Below are 18,000 nucleotides of genomic sequence, written 5' to 3'. Positions count from 1 at the left end.
GTGTGCTGTAAACTGCTCAGTGATGTTTGTTGACAGGACCTGAACAGAGATTGTTTGTTTGCTGAAGAATCTCAAAGCTTGGTGTCTAAACTGAGAATGTACTTTTCACACAATAGAAAAACAGTTTGATTGATTTATTTCAATAAAATACAATAAATACATTTAAATTATGTTGCGAGTTTCTTGTCATGATTTCAAAATAAACACTTGAAAACATCTGTACATCCTTGTGTCTCTTAAGTTTGACTGACACGTGCACACCAAAGCTATTGCACACCAGAAAATGCAGTTACAATCGTTCGTCATGCCATAATGTCCCTCTGTAGAGGAGTACAATGTGTACAAGTGCAAGCTATGCAAATAAAATGCAACAAAGCCAGACTCGTGCAGCATTCAAAGTAAGACAACTGCTCCAATTCATTTAAGTTAAACGTGTCTCAATAAAACCACTTTGGAGGAAACGTAATGACCGGAGGAGCATGCAGTCACAATGAGTGATGCTTTATGACGCCTGTGGCTCCGTTTTGGACTCCACTGGTTTGATTGTCGCCTCTCCGGAAGGCTTGAACTTGGGCAGGTGCAGACCAAACTTTCTCTCCACGCCAGCAAAGGTTGCGGCAGCCAGATGGTAGCCGCCCACATGGTCGGCAGTCACAGAGGGAAGGTCCTTGATTGTAGGTTGGGGAGTGGGCTCCGAGCCAGCAGGACGACTGAGGAGAGAGTCGGGTTAGCCTAAGACGCAATTCCTGACGTACGGTATGTACTGATGCAAACAGGGTTAAAGTACTTACTGTCCTCCGAAGTCCAAGTACAACCATCTCTGTAACAGTTCATAGGTCACCAGGGTTACGCCAAACTGCGGTGAGGATCTCAAGACGCGAGCTAATGGAAGATAGAATTGAAAATTACACAATGTGGGATTTCAATTCTTGCTGTGCCTTCTAGACAATTACAGCCACCACAGCGAGCCTCATTTTCCAAGTCATGGAGCCACTTATAGGAGTGTGTGTGTATGTGTGCATTTACCTCCTGTGCCCTTCCAAAATGCCTGGAAACCTTCCTCCTGGAGGATCTTCCTGAAGCAGTCGATGACTCCGCTGTATGACGTCTGGCCCGCTCGGGCCGCCACCTGGAGCCTGGTCTTGATGACATCGGCAGGGGTCACCAGCGATGCCGCCGGCACACCTTGGGAGAGGTTTCACAACAGACATAATGAGGCGCTTTCACTATGCACAGATGGGTGTCACATCCTGACATCCCTGCTGCAGCATCATGCAGGGCTTGAAATGGGAACTGTATAGTGTGTTATGACAAAAGCATGTATAAGCACCGTATATATGCAGCCAGGGCATTGTGAGATTCAACGGCTGGGAGGAAACCAAAATGCATTTCTTGGAGCAGAAAATGTGGCACATCTCTGAATTAATCTTGGATATCCACAGACGCTGAGCTTTCCAGATGTTTGTTACCTGCAATGGCTCCAGCAGTGAGCAGCTGTAATGCCCCCAGCCTTCCATCCTCGTCTGCAAATTGTGCCTTGGTGTGGGCATAAACAGGAAAGTAGATGGCGGAGAAGGGGATGTCACGCAGGAAGCATGCTTTGGCTCCCTAACAGAAAAAAAATAAATATATATATATATATATATATACATCACAGTCAGTCATGGGCAGAGGCAGTGGTTGAGGAGGTTTGTCTTAGGGATTAAGTGGTCTAGGGGCCGTCTTATTCAACCTACAGGGGGCTTTAGTGTGATGATGGAGCCAAAGAGCCCCCAGGCAGAGCTGCAGCAAAGGGCCTCCAGAGAGAGATCCATCACACACACACACACACACACACACACACACACACACACACACACACACACACACACACACACACACACAGACCCTCGCCATGGACCCAGTGTGCTAGGTTCTTCTGCCAAAAGGAAGTCAGCTTTTTTTTTTTTTTTAACAAGCCACACACTGTCTGCTACTGATTAAAGTATGGAGTATGAGCACATGACAAGTAAACCCACAAGGGTCTGGAAAAGCAGCAGTAGCAAAGCATAATCCCTCACTAATTTTCTGTTGGTTGTTGGCCACAGTTTGCATGTTCAAACGCTGTTTTAGAAAATTGCAAACAGTCAGCAAAAGGGCTGTTTGATCTTCAAATGTGTGATCCTGACCTCCATTATGTCTGTATACACACACAAATGTTTGTTCAAATGCAGTAGTATTGTCTATCATTACAGGAACAAACATTATCTTAATACACAATTGTGGAAAGTAAACAATACAACAATACAGCTAAACGTAACTCCTCTTTAACCTACTATTAAATATTCAAACAGCTTTTTAAAAGTTAAAGCATCATTATAATAATCCAACAAAGAAATATTATATATATATATCACTTACACAAACAATAAGTACTTTCACTCGTGATACTTACGTACATTATCCTACTTCTGTATTTGTTTAAGGTAGTATTTAGCATTTTTTTAATTGTGACTAAGTGCCGTCACATTTTAATATTGCAACTATTACTTAAAAGTAGAGCTGAAATGTTCAGTTGGTTCATCGCAATCAAGTTAATCTGCAGTTATTTTAATTCCATTAATTGTTTATGTATTTTTTCACCCAAAAAACAAAATGCCTCAATTCCACCTTTATTGTGAGGATTTGCTGTTGTTATTTGTTTTTTTTATATGAAAGATAATTGAATCTCTTTCTTTTAATTGAGGACAGAATAAAACATCTGAAGATGTCAACTTTGGCTAAACTGAAACTTTGATGGGCATTTTTACTTTTAATTATTGGTAGAATAATGTCTACCAAATGTCTTCCATTGTTACTACATACACTGAAGTGAACAATAACTAAACTCCCCATGTTTTCAGTGTTGTCTCTCAGGAACATAAGACCTTTCGTTGCCCTTGTACGACAGTTAACAGAGGTTGATGCTGCAGACGTCACGGTGCTGCAGAGGTGCTGACCTACCTTGTAGAGGCCAAAGAAGCCCAGTTCTCTCACAACACTCAGGGCTTTGACCCTGGGGCCTGTGGTGATCTCTCCAGCCACCTGCAGACGGATCTTAACTATCTCCAGAGGATTGGTGAAAATCACCTGGGAAGCTCCAGCCTGCAGGATGCAACAGGACAGAGAAACACTATGAGTGGTTTGTATGCAAACATGTAGGTTTCTAAGATTGACTGAGCTTACACATCCGAGGGGTGAACTTTGGGTGAAAATGTAATGCTGCGTAAGCACTTCTCCCTCGTAGGAGTTTTCTAATTATCTCAGTAAACTTCAGCACAAAAGGCACTTTTTCCCCTGATCTGATTTCATATCGTAAGAGAGTGGCCTTGACAGGAGGAGGAAAAAAGCAGGCATTGATAGAGGAACAACTGGGGTCAGAGGAGAGCAGGCATAGGGTGAGGAGAAGCCCCGGCTCATGGTTGGGAAGCTCTGACCCTGGCACCAGCCCTCTGCCCCCTCGCCTCCCCTGAGGCACCTCCTGTGGCAGGGTGAGCGGCCCAGCCTGGCCTCGCCCCGCACACTTCCCCAATTCAGCCCCATTCCCAGGGGAGAGAGCGCTGAATCACCCGGACGGCTCGGGGTCCGGGCAAGCAATGCCCTAAAGGCACGACACCCTCTGACTCGGCCACATTTATCACACTCCCCAAATCTAATCAGGCCCCAGGATGGCTGCTGGTGACATTCAGGGCAGGGGTCTTATCTGTAAACATCCGAGCTAAGGTCTAAAAAAAGCTCGGGCACATTTAGTCATTTTCAAAGAGGAGGGGGAATATCCGCTGCTCTGAAGATTGATGCATTCGTCCCATCTCCTTTATCTTCTCCAGTACTCTTCTCTGCTGGAAGCGATAATCTAACAAGCAGTCAGAGTAACTCGACTTTTAACTTTTATAAAATAACATGGGGGTGTCGTCCAATTCATATAAAAACAAATGTAAATATAAATATAATGGGCATGCTGTCCATGGATGGGATGTAACGAACATTGTGTATTCTCGTTGTCCTGTGAGGGGACCTGCACTGTGACCATACCTCAGGTATGTACTGCGTTGTCAAACTCAATCACACTGAGCTAAACCCAGCTTCATCCAGGAACCTCCAGGGCCTCTTCCTACAATTACACCCTGACAGGGGTCACGACCCCGCAGACCCCCGCTCTTCTGTGAGCAACCTGCGGCCTCTGCTGCAAGGCCGGCCTGTTTCACTCAGTGGAGGAATTACATCTTTAATCGAGTAATCTATTTAAGATGCTATTACATTGCAATATGGCCAAGATGTTAAAAAAAAAAAAAGGCCCAATTCAGAGAATTCAGGGACGAAGGTTAACTTCTGCATTCATGTATGATGCCAAACAGATTATCTGACATATGAAGCTGAATAATCATGAACTCAAAATACAACATTTTTTAATAAATTCCCCAAACTAATCGAGTAAAATCTGTCCTTGGCTAAAACACAAAACAAAAATCTGTTCACCTGACTGGTAGGATTTTATGGTGAAAACTTTTTGAAGGTCCATCATCAACATGAACACAGACCTTTTGTGTATGTAGTCAGTGGTGGAGTGGAAACCTAAACACTTCAACACTGTACTGTATATAGTCATTCGATTTCGCCTGATAACAAAGAGCTATGTAGCCCCGAAGGTCCTTCAACATGTTATAATGCTAAACATCCAATATGCAGAATCTAAAGTGCATCCATGTAGTTTGATTGCTCCTGTACTTACTGATTAACTACACTATTTATCCATCTTATAACGGAACAGGCAAGTTAGATATACACTATCAAAAATGTAGGAGTTACATTAGTAGCATTTAAATCAAACAACATCAGACAGATTACATTTCCAATATTTACGCACATTAATTACTTAAAATCATGTATATTTTTAATGTATTTTAGGTGTTCCTTTACTTGTTTTTGAGTTGATCTACAGACTGACTTTTAAAAAAAGATCACTAAAGTAATGCTTACACATCCTCCAGCGAGAATCTCTGCAGGCAGAGCGATGGTATTATCTTTGCTGGTGAACTTGTCCCTGATAAAATCATTCATCTGGGAAAAAAAACAGAGAGAAGAAGACATCAAGAACAAAAAAGGCAGATGAAACACAATCCCAATCTTGATAGCAGGGCATTAATGTTAACTTGTGGTTGCAGTCACATCTTGATTGCGACGAGTGCGCTTCTTCTGCACTCTATGCATGTTTTTCATTCTCAGCGAGTCATTTGAAGCAACTTTTTGAACACTCTGAGCTACGCGGGGGAATGACTTGCCGTGAGTTTGATAGCTTTCTCCGGGGCAACGCCGATGAGCTGCGGGAGCAGACCTGCAAAATATTATTCATAGATACCATTAGAATACCTGAGAGACAGACAAAGCCTGGCTCCAAATCTTTGGTCTTTTTTCTTTGTCAAATGGATACGTCTACTGACAGCTAGAACAATGTAAGCTGCAGGGTTCTCTTGTGCGTAAAACAAACCCATAAATATTTACAGATGTGGCTGATACATCTGATGCGCTACAACACAAAGGTCCCATTGAAAGTGAACAAAAGTGCAAAAATATGACACTGCTGGTGCGCATGGGATCAGCATTGTTGAGGCCTGATCCCACTGTTGGTGGGGAACAGAGAGAGCTGTGTGGTCACGGACAAGATCAGGGGGGGGGGGGAGGCTGGGTGCTACGGTGGCGATAACCGCCGTACTGTTTCACCGTCTGTCCTTCATCAAGCCAGATAAACTTCTGAAGGAGCTGCTGAGTGACTGCTGCTGGTATGCAGCCAGAAAACAGCCGAGCGTGTCTGTCTCCGACTCAATCACCCTCTTATCATGTGCAAAGAGAGGAGGAAGGAAGGCAGAGGGAAGCGGATCAGAGCAACAAAGAGCTGCAGTGGTGGAGGTAGCAGTAGATGGCAGTCTTGACTTCCTTCATATGAGCAGCCCGAGGGTAGAAGTGTTGTATATCACATGCCATCAGCACCATTATCACACACCCGGGCAGGGGCAGATCAGACACTGCTACTACATGAATTCTGCTGGTCACTTTCCTCGGGGAGCTCTCCCAGGTATTGAGATAATGAAAACGCGACCCCTGGGTGTTGCTTCATTCACTGCTGAACAGGGAGGGCAAAGGTTTCTGGTATCAATTAGCAAAGCATGCTGCTGATATTAGCACACTGACAAACCCCAATGCTTTCCCATCAGATGGTTTGTTTTGCACGAGAGCCATGTGTTGGCCTGCACACAGATTTTCTTTTTACGCACGGTAAAATCTGTAAAGGATTACCTCTGTAAAATCCGAAGAAGCCCTCGTAACGGAACACTTTCTTTGCACAGTCGAAGCTGTTCTTGTACATCAGTTCCCCTACAAAGGAGCCTGTGGAGCGTTGGTTCTGCATGCGCGTCTTCACCAGGTCGATGGGGTACACAGCCGTGGCACCGGTCGCTGTGAAACACACACATTTGGCACTGGTTGAAATCATTGTTCTGTTTTTCAAGAAAGACAGTTTCGGCAGAATTTGTGAGTATCTCAAAAACATGTCACAAACAATGTTAATACAAACAGCTCTAGCTATAACTGTACAGATTAGAGCTACAACTAATCATTATTTTCCTAATTGATTAAATGTCAGAAAAGAGTTTAAAATGCTCATTATATTTTCACAGAGTCCAAGGTGGCTTCTTTAAATTCCTTGCTTTGTCCGACCGACAGTACAATGCCCAAAGATGAACAATTTACTTCATATATCATTCATAAATAAACACATTTTCTGTTGATCGATTAATAGATTTGATTATCTGTTCAGCTCCTGGACCTTGTTGCATGTAAGCATCCTGTCACCCAAATTCATTTGTTATATCTTTACACAATAGGGTTGTACAACAATAATTCTTCAGATATGTTTGGAAAGGGGACGTTTAATGGTCACTGAGAAATAAACAGAAGTGTGTTTGTGTGTAAACTATAAACAAACTGTTATAAAGCTCAGAGTAGGAAGTCTGGTAACTGGGAAAACTGTTTGGGGTGGCAGCAAGCTGCACTAAACTCCTGCTCTCAGCTTTACTTGCCTTGTCTTGTCCGACATCAAAGGCTGCTGTAATGACTCTTCTCTCAAACATGCAAACAGCTCGGTCAGCACAGAGGCATCGTGAGAAACAGCTCATTAACGACAGCTTCCCCATGAGCCTTATGATATATATCTCTTTTTGACCCTGCCAGAATTGACCACTGGTGAATGAGAAGTGCGTGTTTGGGGACAGTACACACACACACACACACACACACACACACACACACACACACACACACAGGATCAGAGTGTGTTCCTATCTGAGGTGCAGTTATGTCAGACTTCCTTGTATCAGTTCCTTCCACTGTAATTAGATGGAGAATTCCAGAGAGTGCAGTTACGGAAGATTTGTGTCATTCCAAAGCTCCGACTCCAACGACAGCCTGGAGCCACTGGAGGCACGGCAGCACAATGCCGGAGCCTCACATCACAACCTCTCCCATGCAGCACAATGGCCGGCCCGGGGCCTCGGCGCGCCAGTCTGGCCGGCTAAGGTTACCCCTCGGGCGGGCCGGGTGCTCCGCCGCAGACATGTCACTCACCTCCAGCGATTGAGCCCAGAGCAAACCTGTAGGCTGACTCTGCAACCTGGAGCCAGGCGGGCCGAGACGTTTCGTGAGTGTGCTGTATGGGAGAAAAAGACACCAGTGGTCAAATGAATCTGGAGAAAGACAAGTGGGGGATCAGAACACAGACCATGAATCGGCTGGCTAGTAAACTACAGCGAACCAGATACATTGTGGAAAAAGATTGCTGTGGAGTACTCAACAACGGAGGAAGGCGATGGAATGCGGACATGTCATATAATGTCGAATTCATCATCAGCCAGTATTAAATGACACAGACTGACCAGCTCTGATACAGTAAACGACTGTTTGAACCTCAAGCTAAGTTTCCACACATGGTACATGTGGGAGGCTGAACGCTAAAGGTCTTTCTTTTATTTTTACAACCAAGTATAATTTCTCTCTTATCCACTTGATCTCTGGATTGGTGTTTGATGCTGGAAGTGGAGCCCCTTTGTTTTCTTTGTTGTGCAGGGGAACAGATTAGCCCCACAAGCCTTTTCCATGTACAGATAAGAATCTACATGAATATTACACGGTTTGAGTGAGACTCTGTTAAAGTATGTGTGTGCGCAGCACCGCAGGTTGAGGCGGTGAGTAACTTTTCCCAGACCAGATGTGAAGGGAGTAGAGCAGATCAGGCTTTTCCTCTTCCCAGATGCTTCCACCAAGGGTTGCATGCTAACAAGATGGAGGTCTTGATCAAAGGGTTTAAACAATTAGCCTACTTCCACTAAAGGGCAGGCCTGAGAAGTGCTGCATCCCCCCCAAAGGAATCAAATTCCAGACCTCTGAGTGTGAGTCCCAGGAGCATGAGTGGCCTGAAAGCTCTGACCACAGCCTGATATAGAGCCGTGTTATCCGGCGTAGGCAGGAACTATTTTCTCCCCCCCAAATCCACCTTGACTCCCACTCCCCTCCTGCCATTAGCAGACTTTTCTAAAGGCTCCGAAAACTCCTCAAGCCCCACACTGATAAAAGCCTCTTATTAGCTTCTCAGATGTGTGATTGCAGCGCATGTTCATGTGCAGCTATACTGAATAAAAGGTGGGAAGAGCCTTTCATGGAGAGGTGCAGCGCAACAATCCATTCCTCTTCTACAACTATAATTGGTGTACTTTTATCTAGGAGTTAAAGTAATGCACTTCACAAGGGAAGAAAAACATGGGCACTCTGCTAATTCAGCGAGAGAACATTCTCCCTTTTTAGCTCCTGTCTGAGAAGGAAGCCGAGTGAGAAAGGGAAAAGGCTTTGATAAAAGGCAGGATGTGAGGGGTATTAGAGGAGTCAATCAGGCTACCTGTCTCTGGGTTTCTGTTAGGTGGTATGGCATGGCTCCTTCCTCCAACGGGGCTATCCTCTCAATGTCTGCATGGTTCAGCCGCCTTAACACATAGCAGGGGAGAGATGGCGTTGGGCCGGGAAAAAGCAGAGAGCCCTGCATCTCATGGGAGCAGTCAGTGATGTAAGATTTTCCACAGACATTTTACTGGCATATAACTTGAAGTTACTGCAACTTTAATTCAAGCTAATTTAAACAAAAAGACAAACAAAGCTGGAAGAGTGCCCGTGGCCCAGCAAGTAAACGAAGGTGTAACTAAATGTGCGAGAGGCAAACATTCCCCACTGGCCCGACGCGTCATAAAGTCTGTATCCAGGTTTTATGTTTGTCTTGTAAATCAGCCACTGGAGACACTGTTGTTGAACTGATTGAGCAATAACTTTATCTTTACAGCCAATAAACAGACCTGCAACATATTTAATCCATTAATGGTGGCGGTATAAAAAACTAAAAAACAAGGTTTTGTATAAATGTTTTGAATATGAGGAAGAGCAGTACCTATCAGGGTGATTTCATGGACAAAGGTGGAAGAGATATGATAACTTAAATTTCTGTGTTGATTTTGCTTCAATTTTGCTTCAACTTTCAATGCATACATTTTTGTCTTTGTTTAATTAAAGACTTTAAAACTGTCCTTACCCCACATTTACTAAGCTACCTGGAACCACAAATATATGAAAATAAATGACACATTTACAAATCTTTAGTCACAATCACTTCAACACAACAGTTCTAGTTGTTGAAAATATTGCACCCTTACCCAGAGTGAGAGTGGAGCCCAACAAGCTGGTACAGGATGTCAATCTCCATTGGAGTGATTTGACCAAACTTATTTGCAGAATGAACAAACTCCTCTACAACGCAATAAAGAGAAGAAGAAATTAATGGATGCAAACAGGACTTTAGAAAGATAGGGGGTTAGCCACGTCGGGTATTTTCTACAGCAGGCTAGTATCAAATAGTATTTGCAAATACTGTTCCTTGTTTTAGTGGTACTGTCAACACGTCCTCATATCTACACGGCAGAATATGTTATTTGCAGTCATATGCCATTATGGGAGTCCAAAAAGACTGCCGGAGAGTACCAGCAACAGGCGCACGTTGCGTGACACAGTCAGACAACCTGTACGTACGTTTTTTGGGGTGAGGACGCTCTGGTTATTGTAGATGCTTGCTGCTAAACAGGATAATTAAGGACATTACCGAGACATATTTAAAACCATTATCTTAGCTCTGTGTCTGGAGCACACTAACTGAGCATGCATTCTCTCAGCAGCACCTTGCGTCACTCTTTTATATGTGCTTTGTATTCAGTTCTTTACCGTTGCCTGCTGAGAAGCTCCATTACCATCAGGTGGTCTTTCTAATGGTAGCTGTTAAAGGAGGGAAACGAGTTAGTTATTCACTTCCCCCACAAAGACCTTCCTGTCAGGTCCAAGGATTACAACCTTTGGTTACAAGCCTGCTCCTCTGATGTCAAGTACTGCAATGATATACTTTTCTGTGACTGACAGATGACATGTGAATTTGGCTTTGTACTCAATCTGATGTGTTTGGTTCTACAAATAAGAATTATTTGCAAATACTATTTGCCCAAAATCGTTTCATGAAGATGAAAACCATGGGGAGAAGGTAGAGGAACACCAGTCTACAGTTTGCATCTCAATGGGAAACAGAATTAGGAGTAGATGTCACTGACAGTAACGCTATAAGTTGCACAGGTCTACATGTAGGAGGTGATCTGATTACCAGGTTAAAAATGTTGATTTACCTTCGTAATTTAGTGCTACAGTAAATGTTCCCTGTGTGTTCTCTCACACCACTCTGTCAAGAAAGTTAAGACATCATCGCACAGCGACATTTCATATCACAAATGGCACATGACTCATTTCAGTGATGTAGGAAGTGTCTCAGCTGTACCTTTGGTAACTAGTGTGTCTTTGTGAGTGCCGGCGAGGGTCCTGTAAATCTTGCGGATCAGCTCCATGTCGTTAAGGAGGGCGTTGAAGGCATTGAAGTAGGAGAAGCTCACCATGTGGCAGGTGCTGCCTCCTGCAGCCTGGAGGAAGATACAGAGTTTGCCATTGCTTCAGCAGTTATTTATTTACACATCCAGCAGTTACAGAGCAGCATTATATTTCATTCATTTGAATTTGTTTCTGAATGAAAGCCTAATATTGAGCCTCCTTTTAGCTGTTTTTGGTCTCCACCAACTCCTCAGAGTCTCTTTAGCTGTTAAATTCTCCACTATGTTCTTCAGCCAGTCGCTACCTGTGTCTGTCTGCTGCTGAGCAGATACTGCACAGTGGTTTTAGCCTTTTAACAGTAAAGTTGTGCACAAGACAGCTAAACAATGGGCTGAATCGTGCTATAAAGTTCTGTGCTATAAACATATAGATTACAGCCGCTTTAAATGTTTACCAACTGGTCTTAAACTTACGGAAACTAGGTTCTCCTCTACAAATGGAGTCAGCATGTGGTGTCTGATGGTGGCCATGATGTCGCTGAAGTCCAAGGCGGTGATGGTGCCACTTTTGTTCATGTCTTTTTGTGCAAACGCCTGGCGGGCATGCTCCAACTGCAGCTCCTGCAGCAACACACACACAGAGAGGAGGTCAAGCTGTTAGCTGACAAAAGAGGCGAATAATGTGTTCCTGTGATGAGGAGCATCACATTAGAAGGTAACAGAGAAATAAACCTTTCGAGGATGGAAGTGTAATAATGTCAGTGTCGGACAGATGTGAAAGTTATCAGATGTGACATTGTCAGACATTGGCTTTGGTAATCACCAGCGTCTCTCTGGAGACTAATGGAAACCATGTCCCGAGAAGTCTGATGCCGGAGTCGAGCCTTGCGGTTGGTGAGGCGGCCGGCAGGTGTGTCCGCAGGAAGATGATTCAATATGACAACCATGCAATCAGATGGGGATGCAGGGGGAGGCCGATCCCGAGTCAGCGTCAGAGCTCATCGCATACAACCAGAGGATCACAGAGCAACGTCACTGCCATATTCAGCTGTTACTTCATCTTTACACTCTGGCTCTGATAACTTCATCCATGGATTGTTGCTGAAGATTATTTCTCACAATGTTTGCTGATTATATTGTTGAAAACTTTGTCGCCTCACAAACACTATACTATTCAAGCCTACAAACGCTCTACCTTGTCTGCCAAAGTCTGCAACAACCACAAGGTGGAAGCCAAGACTGTTTGAAAAACAATCAAATCTACACATAGATCTGTACTGTTTTGTATTTTCAGTGATGCCCAGTTACAAGAAATGAAATGTGCTTAGACATGAAAAACAAGACAATAATAATTACTGATGTAATTTAAATCCTGCGCACACAAGAGTCTTTGGTGTAGCGGAGGGAAGCCCTAGTCAAGTTTGATAAACCACAAAGTGCTCTGAGGGATCCCACACTGCAGGGCAGCCTGTCTAACTCTCGGACCACCCAGCTTCTGCCTGAGACCACAGCCCTCAACTCCAAATCAGGTTCCTCCCTGACCGTACCGATGCTGCTGCTGGTTTAACGGCACAGGGATCTCAGGGAGATACAGGCAACGGACAATAACGCAAAACAACAACGTTAAGTGTCTTAATGGCAAGCTGGGCTACCGCAAAACACCAAAGCAGCTCAAGAGATGAAACACTCAAGATGCAACTTCACACCACAAACCCCATTATCTTGAGATATCCTATATGGCATGTCGTTTACATGACGTTGTTTCCATTTGTACCGCGGCAGGATAAAAATGCCTCACCAAGGGATGAAGGTGGTCATTATGAGCGGTTTCACATTTATTGACGCGCGCTTTCAAAGATGTTGGAAAAATAACATAAAAATACATTCAGTGTGCGGTCGATGTGTTTTGTCATGTAGCATTTACATACAACACTTCTTATCTTTAGCTCCTTTTATGAGCTGCTGAGGTCAATGAATTCACAACGTACTTGTAAGCAATGAAAACAAATAAAATGTCCCTATCCTCACTTTCATCCAGTAAGTGGTTAAGCCACTAAATTCTACTTTATCTCACTTGGTCGGATGCATCCAAAATCAAACACATACCTGGAGAAACTGGGTGAACTCTGTGTAACTGAGATTCTTGGTTCTTTCATGGCCGAAGTGTAGCCTGATGAACTCACAGTCCCAGTTGAAGGGAATGTGGTGATGCACTGTGGTCTGGCTGAAGATGTCACGTACGTTCTCTGCAAGAGTGAGACATGAGTGAGCAATAAGAAGAGACAGAGGGGAAAAACATGCACGCTGCAATTGTAACATCCATCTCACGTCCTCATTCCATTTGCAGAGAACCTCGTTAAAGTAGAGAGGAAAGAGTCCATTTGGACTGCAAAGCTGAATAGGCTGCTTGACAGTCTCACTCCTTTTACATTTTGAGGGTTTTGAGTCCATCCAGGAAATTGTCTGTATAAGCACTGCCCTCAATTTCAGTCGCCTTTATGGAGGCCCATTGCACAGACAGAGTATAGCGGCAGCTTCTTTGTAAGACTCTGTACCTCTTGGTTTATGACATACTGGATTCATTTCTCTGCTTGTCAGATGGAGCTGGTTATAATGTGATGTTCACAAAGCTTGCATGCTATTGTGCACTGAGATGAGACTTGCTGCTAGCATATGGAATAAATAAAAAAAGACATTGTCAACACATGCTTTAGTAAGGATAGCACTTGCAACGCAGAACATTCAAAGGCACACGTGCCTTGAACCCTCCTCTGGCAGTACATTTCAGGACTACATTTCAGGACTTTTCCATCATCATTGTTGACTATTACTTATTAATTTAAACAACAACAAAAAACACCTTCAATATTTTTCATTACCTGATAATATCTTAAGTCAAATCATGCTAATGTTATGGAGTTTAAACTACCCACAAGATGCTTAGTCCCCTGTAGTTAAGCATGACACCCCCACACCAGTGTGTACCGCTGTGTACATACCAAATGAGATGTTTCCTGTGCCAGTCTTGTCAAACAACTGAAAGGCAACTATGAACAGGGCATCTGGGGCGCATAGAACTGATTCAAAGGCCTGAAACTCCTGGAAAGAGATCAGTCTGTTTGGATAAGAAAGACAGAGTGCTATCTGAACACAGTATCTTTGACAGAATTACCCCCCCCCAAAAAAAAGACTGGGAAAAAAATGACATTTACACAGATAAAAATAACAGCCTGACAAAAGGACAGAAAGCAAAAGCAGTCATGTGATTTTTCAGCGAAGCTTTAGAGTTGATTCTTGACCTTGGAAATAGCATTTGAGAAAACAATTTCATCATCAACAAAGTACATTCATCAGCTGTTCTGAAGCTATCAATCATATCACAAGATCTTAATCAGCAAAAGGAGTTTGCCTAGTTGTCAAGGAAGTTGTAGATTTTTATTCAGAGGACTTTCCTGTCCATGTTGAGCTTCAGCATTCATTCTAAACTACGAGTACGATTATTAACAATAAACTACAATGAAAACTTAATCTTTAACTTTTAAGGCAAGATGGATCAGAAGTCCTTAATGTGCTCAGAAAGGAAATAAGAATTTGAACATCTGGATCTTCTTTTTATATTTTTCAGCTGTTCATGAGACAAAGTGGAGTTCTATCTGCACTCTAATTAGAAGTGAATACACGTTCAGCTGGAATCAGGGACTTCAGATACAATTTTTGCTTATCTTATCGCTGTATTTTAAATCGATCAGCTGCAGGTGTAAAACTGACTGATAAAGATACTTGTTTACTCTGTAAACATTGAGTTACGGTAAATCATTTACAGTCTCTTTGGCACATGTTGGTGCAGCAGACGGGGCACTGGGAAGAAAACTGATGTCAAAATGGCCTTAAAGGTGAATTGCTGCTTGATCATGTGAAATCCAGGTGGTTTGTTGAGTCTAAAGAGCCTGGTGAAACAGAAATACATGACAATATACCCATAAAAGCTAAATGTATCTGGTTCTAAATGGATGGAAGTCAAGGGTGGCAAATAAGGTTTCGACCAATACACCAGTTTATTGGTGCAATACTTGTACAGTAATTTGTTACACTAGTTCAGGAATCAACAGAACCTATAATGGCATAATGTAAATACATTAAACACAACATAATCCTCACATGACAGCTAAAACTGCACTGCTGTGCTTTGGTCTTGTGATATAATGCCCATTCATGTACAGTAGTTATGTGCTGACAGCATGTCATCTGCAAATGCTCCCTTGAGCAACTGCTCTCAGGACAACAAACCATGACATTTACTTTTATACACATTTCGGTAGCAGTGGCTGCCTCCAACGGCAAAACCGTTGCGACTGATGGAGAAATGTCAAGATATAATGGAAAAATCATGTTGTTTACCAAAGGGGATTCAAATAATTATGACGCAGTCACTGTACAAAGGAATACCAAGAGGCTACTTTTGACCAAAACTATTTATTACAGCTGACACTGGGAATTTAAGTGTGAGGAAACCTGCACCCTGGAAATACAAAACAAGGTCTACAAAACATGTGTTGAGGAAATTCATGCATAATGTATGAACATATGTCTGCGTCAACAAAGGACTTCCACAGCAACGTTCCTTACATCTCTGGAGGCACTCACCCATCTTTAGTAGTGTCAGCCACTCCAGCTATCAGCTCCACAGTTTTGGGATTATGCTGAGGCTGTGCATGTAGACCCAGGTAACTCTGCACAAAGTCCCCTGGGGTCATGTAATGCTCTCCATCCTCCACCACGCTGGCATACTGCAGACGAGACAGAGCTGTAAACAACGTGGATGTCTCGTATGTGGGATGAGATTGGAAATACATAGGGTCGAATTTCCATAGTGTGCATCGAAAGAAAATGATGTGGAGCCCTGAGAGCGAGAAAAAACATCCGATATGTGATAAATCAACGAGTCTGTTTTTACTGCAGGTCTCTCGATCGGTTTCTCTTTTCTTTGTGACAATAAGGTGTTTGTGTACAGTTTTTTAGACCACATATGGGTCTCAGTTTAGTGCCGCTACACAGTATTTCAAATTTACACAATGCTCTACCTCATCTCATCATGAAAAATGCACTGAAAAGCATGCGTCTCTTTCAAATGATTGACACAACATAACATAAAATATAGATAGTGCAAGTTGTGCCGTACACTGTCTTATAATATATGACATGATTGGGTGATCGGGGAACCGTATGTAATCGTCATAATGCCCAAAACCAAATTCGAACTGATGAAATGAAAACACGTGTGGTGACAATAACTGAATCGATAACGATCGCCTTGCAAGCGCAGTGTTGCGACTCTGTTGCACTTGAGTGAAGCAACAACATGCACGGCCAGCACAGAGAGCATGAGACCTCATTCGTGCTTTAAGACGAAAGGTCATTTATGGAGCATGGGTTGGGTTTCAAGTTGGAACAGAGATAGCTCTGGAAACAGAAGTGCCACATGAACTGGCAACAGAAAGGCCACGCTCATGGGTCTGAGCCAAGCTCAGATAGAGGGAGCATGAGGTAAACAGAGAAAGAGTGTGGGAGGAGACCTTCACGTCAAGGGTTTTCAGGGCTACAATTCAATGCACTCTGTTAAATTAAGTGAAAATATTAATTCCAAGCAATTTATTGCCACATTACTCCATCACATGATTGTGTATCCATTTACCCTCACAGTAGGCCTCGAGTAGTTCTTAATCAAATTATACAGGCAATAAGCTTCCAGCAATTAACTCTTCCACCTGAATATGCATTAGAAATTAAGCAGCCCTCTTATTGGGGAGTCACGAGGATCATAAGGCAACTTGTACCTCAAACAGAGTCCCTACTTTAAAGAACAACTTAACACTCCAAACAAGACTTTTTAGGGTAAACAAGCCGACACACTAATGGCAGGGACTTGTTTCTTTGCAGGGGAGCAGAAAGCGTGGGATGAGAAACACAACGACATGCTGAAGATCAGAAAACACACGAAGAAAAAAGCAAGGGGGGAGATTCTCCGTTGAAGCAGATCCAAAATTAGTCTGAGCATTTGTGTGACCTTTACTGAACTGTTTATCCTGATGGACACCACACAGACACTACTCAAACACTACAACGTGTTAGTGCACTTGTGACACACAGCTTCTGTTTGTGTTGTTGCCATGTTGGTTAAAGCTCGAAATGTTTTGGGTGAGAAACACTCTTACCTTCAAAAATATAGTCTTCAAGCCATGTGGCTCGGCTCTTTTTGTTGCTTGTACCTACAACACACAAATTTGGATTTGTAATAAAGGAAATTCAGTCAGATTATCACAATGGTGGCTACAATTAATGATACTATGCAAGTGTTCAGTCTGTTAGTCGACATGCTGTCACTGTTTAGCTTTGATTTTCTTAGCAATCGATCATAGATTTATGCAAAAAAACAACTACACCACCATGCATACGAAAAGCACCGTAAATAAAACCTCCTGAAGGCAAAATCTCTCTCATATACAAATGCAACAGAGGAAATAAACAACAGCTGTCTCTGCAGGCCGGCAGAGATGCACCCATGTAAAGCTGCAGAAATACAAGCGCGGGGGAGTCCGCTGCATTTGAGAATATAGCTTTAAACCCCACGCGTCCGCACAGACATGCTGTCCTCTGTATCCGACGGTCGGTTTCTCTGCCTTTAAAATGAATATCTGATAAGAAATATTGACGTAGTCACCTTGACCGCCATGCTGGGTGTGACGTCAGCTGCAGTGTACTAGCGCAGGCGCCGGGCAGGAGGATGCAGCGGGCATGACAGGACCAGCCGAGGTCTGAGACACCAAATATATATTTAGCCAAGTGTTGTCCTCTTCTGAGTGCAGGGCGGTGCCGGAGATGCCGAGAGACAGGCTCGGGACAGAGAGACAGGCTGGTCAGGAGACGTGCGTTACAGTATTTCCGGTCTGCTCGGGTCACACGAGGACACGGTTCATTGTGCCCGCATACAATCAACAGGACAGCCCCAAAAAATCACTGGATGCATTCGCAAAAT

The 18,000-nt window shown here is 43.4% G+C and overlaps 1 protein-coding gene across 1 annotated transcript; it reads right to left on the bottom strand.

Annotated features, from left to right (window-relative positions):
• Positions 1 to 119: 119 nt before the first annotated feature.
• LOC306783359 (electrogenic aspartate/glutamate antiporter SLC25A12, mitochondrial-like) lies at positions 120 to 17,805 on the bottom strand. The gene is made up of 18 exons (XM_079276966.1): positions 17,686 to 17,805; positions 17,180 to 17,233; positions 15,612 to 15,754; positions 13,967 to 14,082; positions 13,074 to 13,213; positions 11,442 to 11,588; positions 10,922 to 11,060; positions 9,762 to 9,855; positions 8,960 to 9,044; positions 7,636 to 7,717; positions 6,310 to 6,468; positions 5,298 to 5,350; positions 4,996 to 5,076; positions 2,983 to 3,123; positions 1,470 to 1,608; positions 1,027 to 1,185; positions 792 to 882; positions 120 to 710 (listed from the first exon to the last, which is right to left on the bottom strand). Exons 1-18 carry the CDS (start codon positions 17,695 to 17,697, stop codon positions 503 to 505), a joined length of 2,043 nt encoding a protein of 680 aa, XP_079133092.1. The 5' UTR covers positions 17,698 to 17,805; the 3' UTR covers positions 120 to 502.
• Positions 17,806 to 18,000: the final 195 nt, after the last annotated feature.

Source organism: Melanostigma gelatinosum (genome assembly GCF_949748355.1).
Source record: "Melanostigma gelatinosum genome assembly, chromosome: 10".
Taxonomy (NCBI): Eukaryota; Metazoa; Chordata; class Actinopteri; order Perciformes; family Zoarcidae; genus Melanostigma; species Melanostigma gelatinosum.
Note: the sequence above shows the minus strand (reverse complement) of the source record. Positions and strands in the feature narration are given on the sequence as shown.

Excerpts from the sequence above, each read along its gene's own strand:
- LOC306783359 (XM_079276966.1), bottom strand. Across the intron at positions 11,061-11,441 it reads TAGAGGAGAACCTAGTTTCC|GCTGCAGGAGGCAGCACCTG; the intron begins GTAAGTTTAAGA and ends ATCTTCCTCCAG. Across the intron at positions 5,077-5,297 it reads AGAAAGCTATCAAACTCACG|ATGAATGATTTTATCAGGGA; the intron begins GCAAGTCATTCC and ends TTTTTTTCCCAG.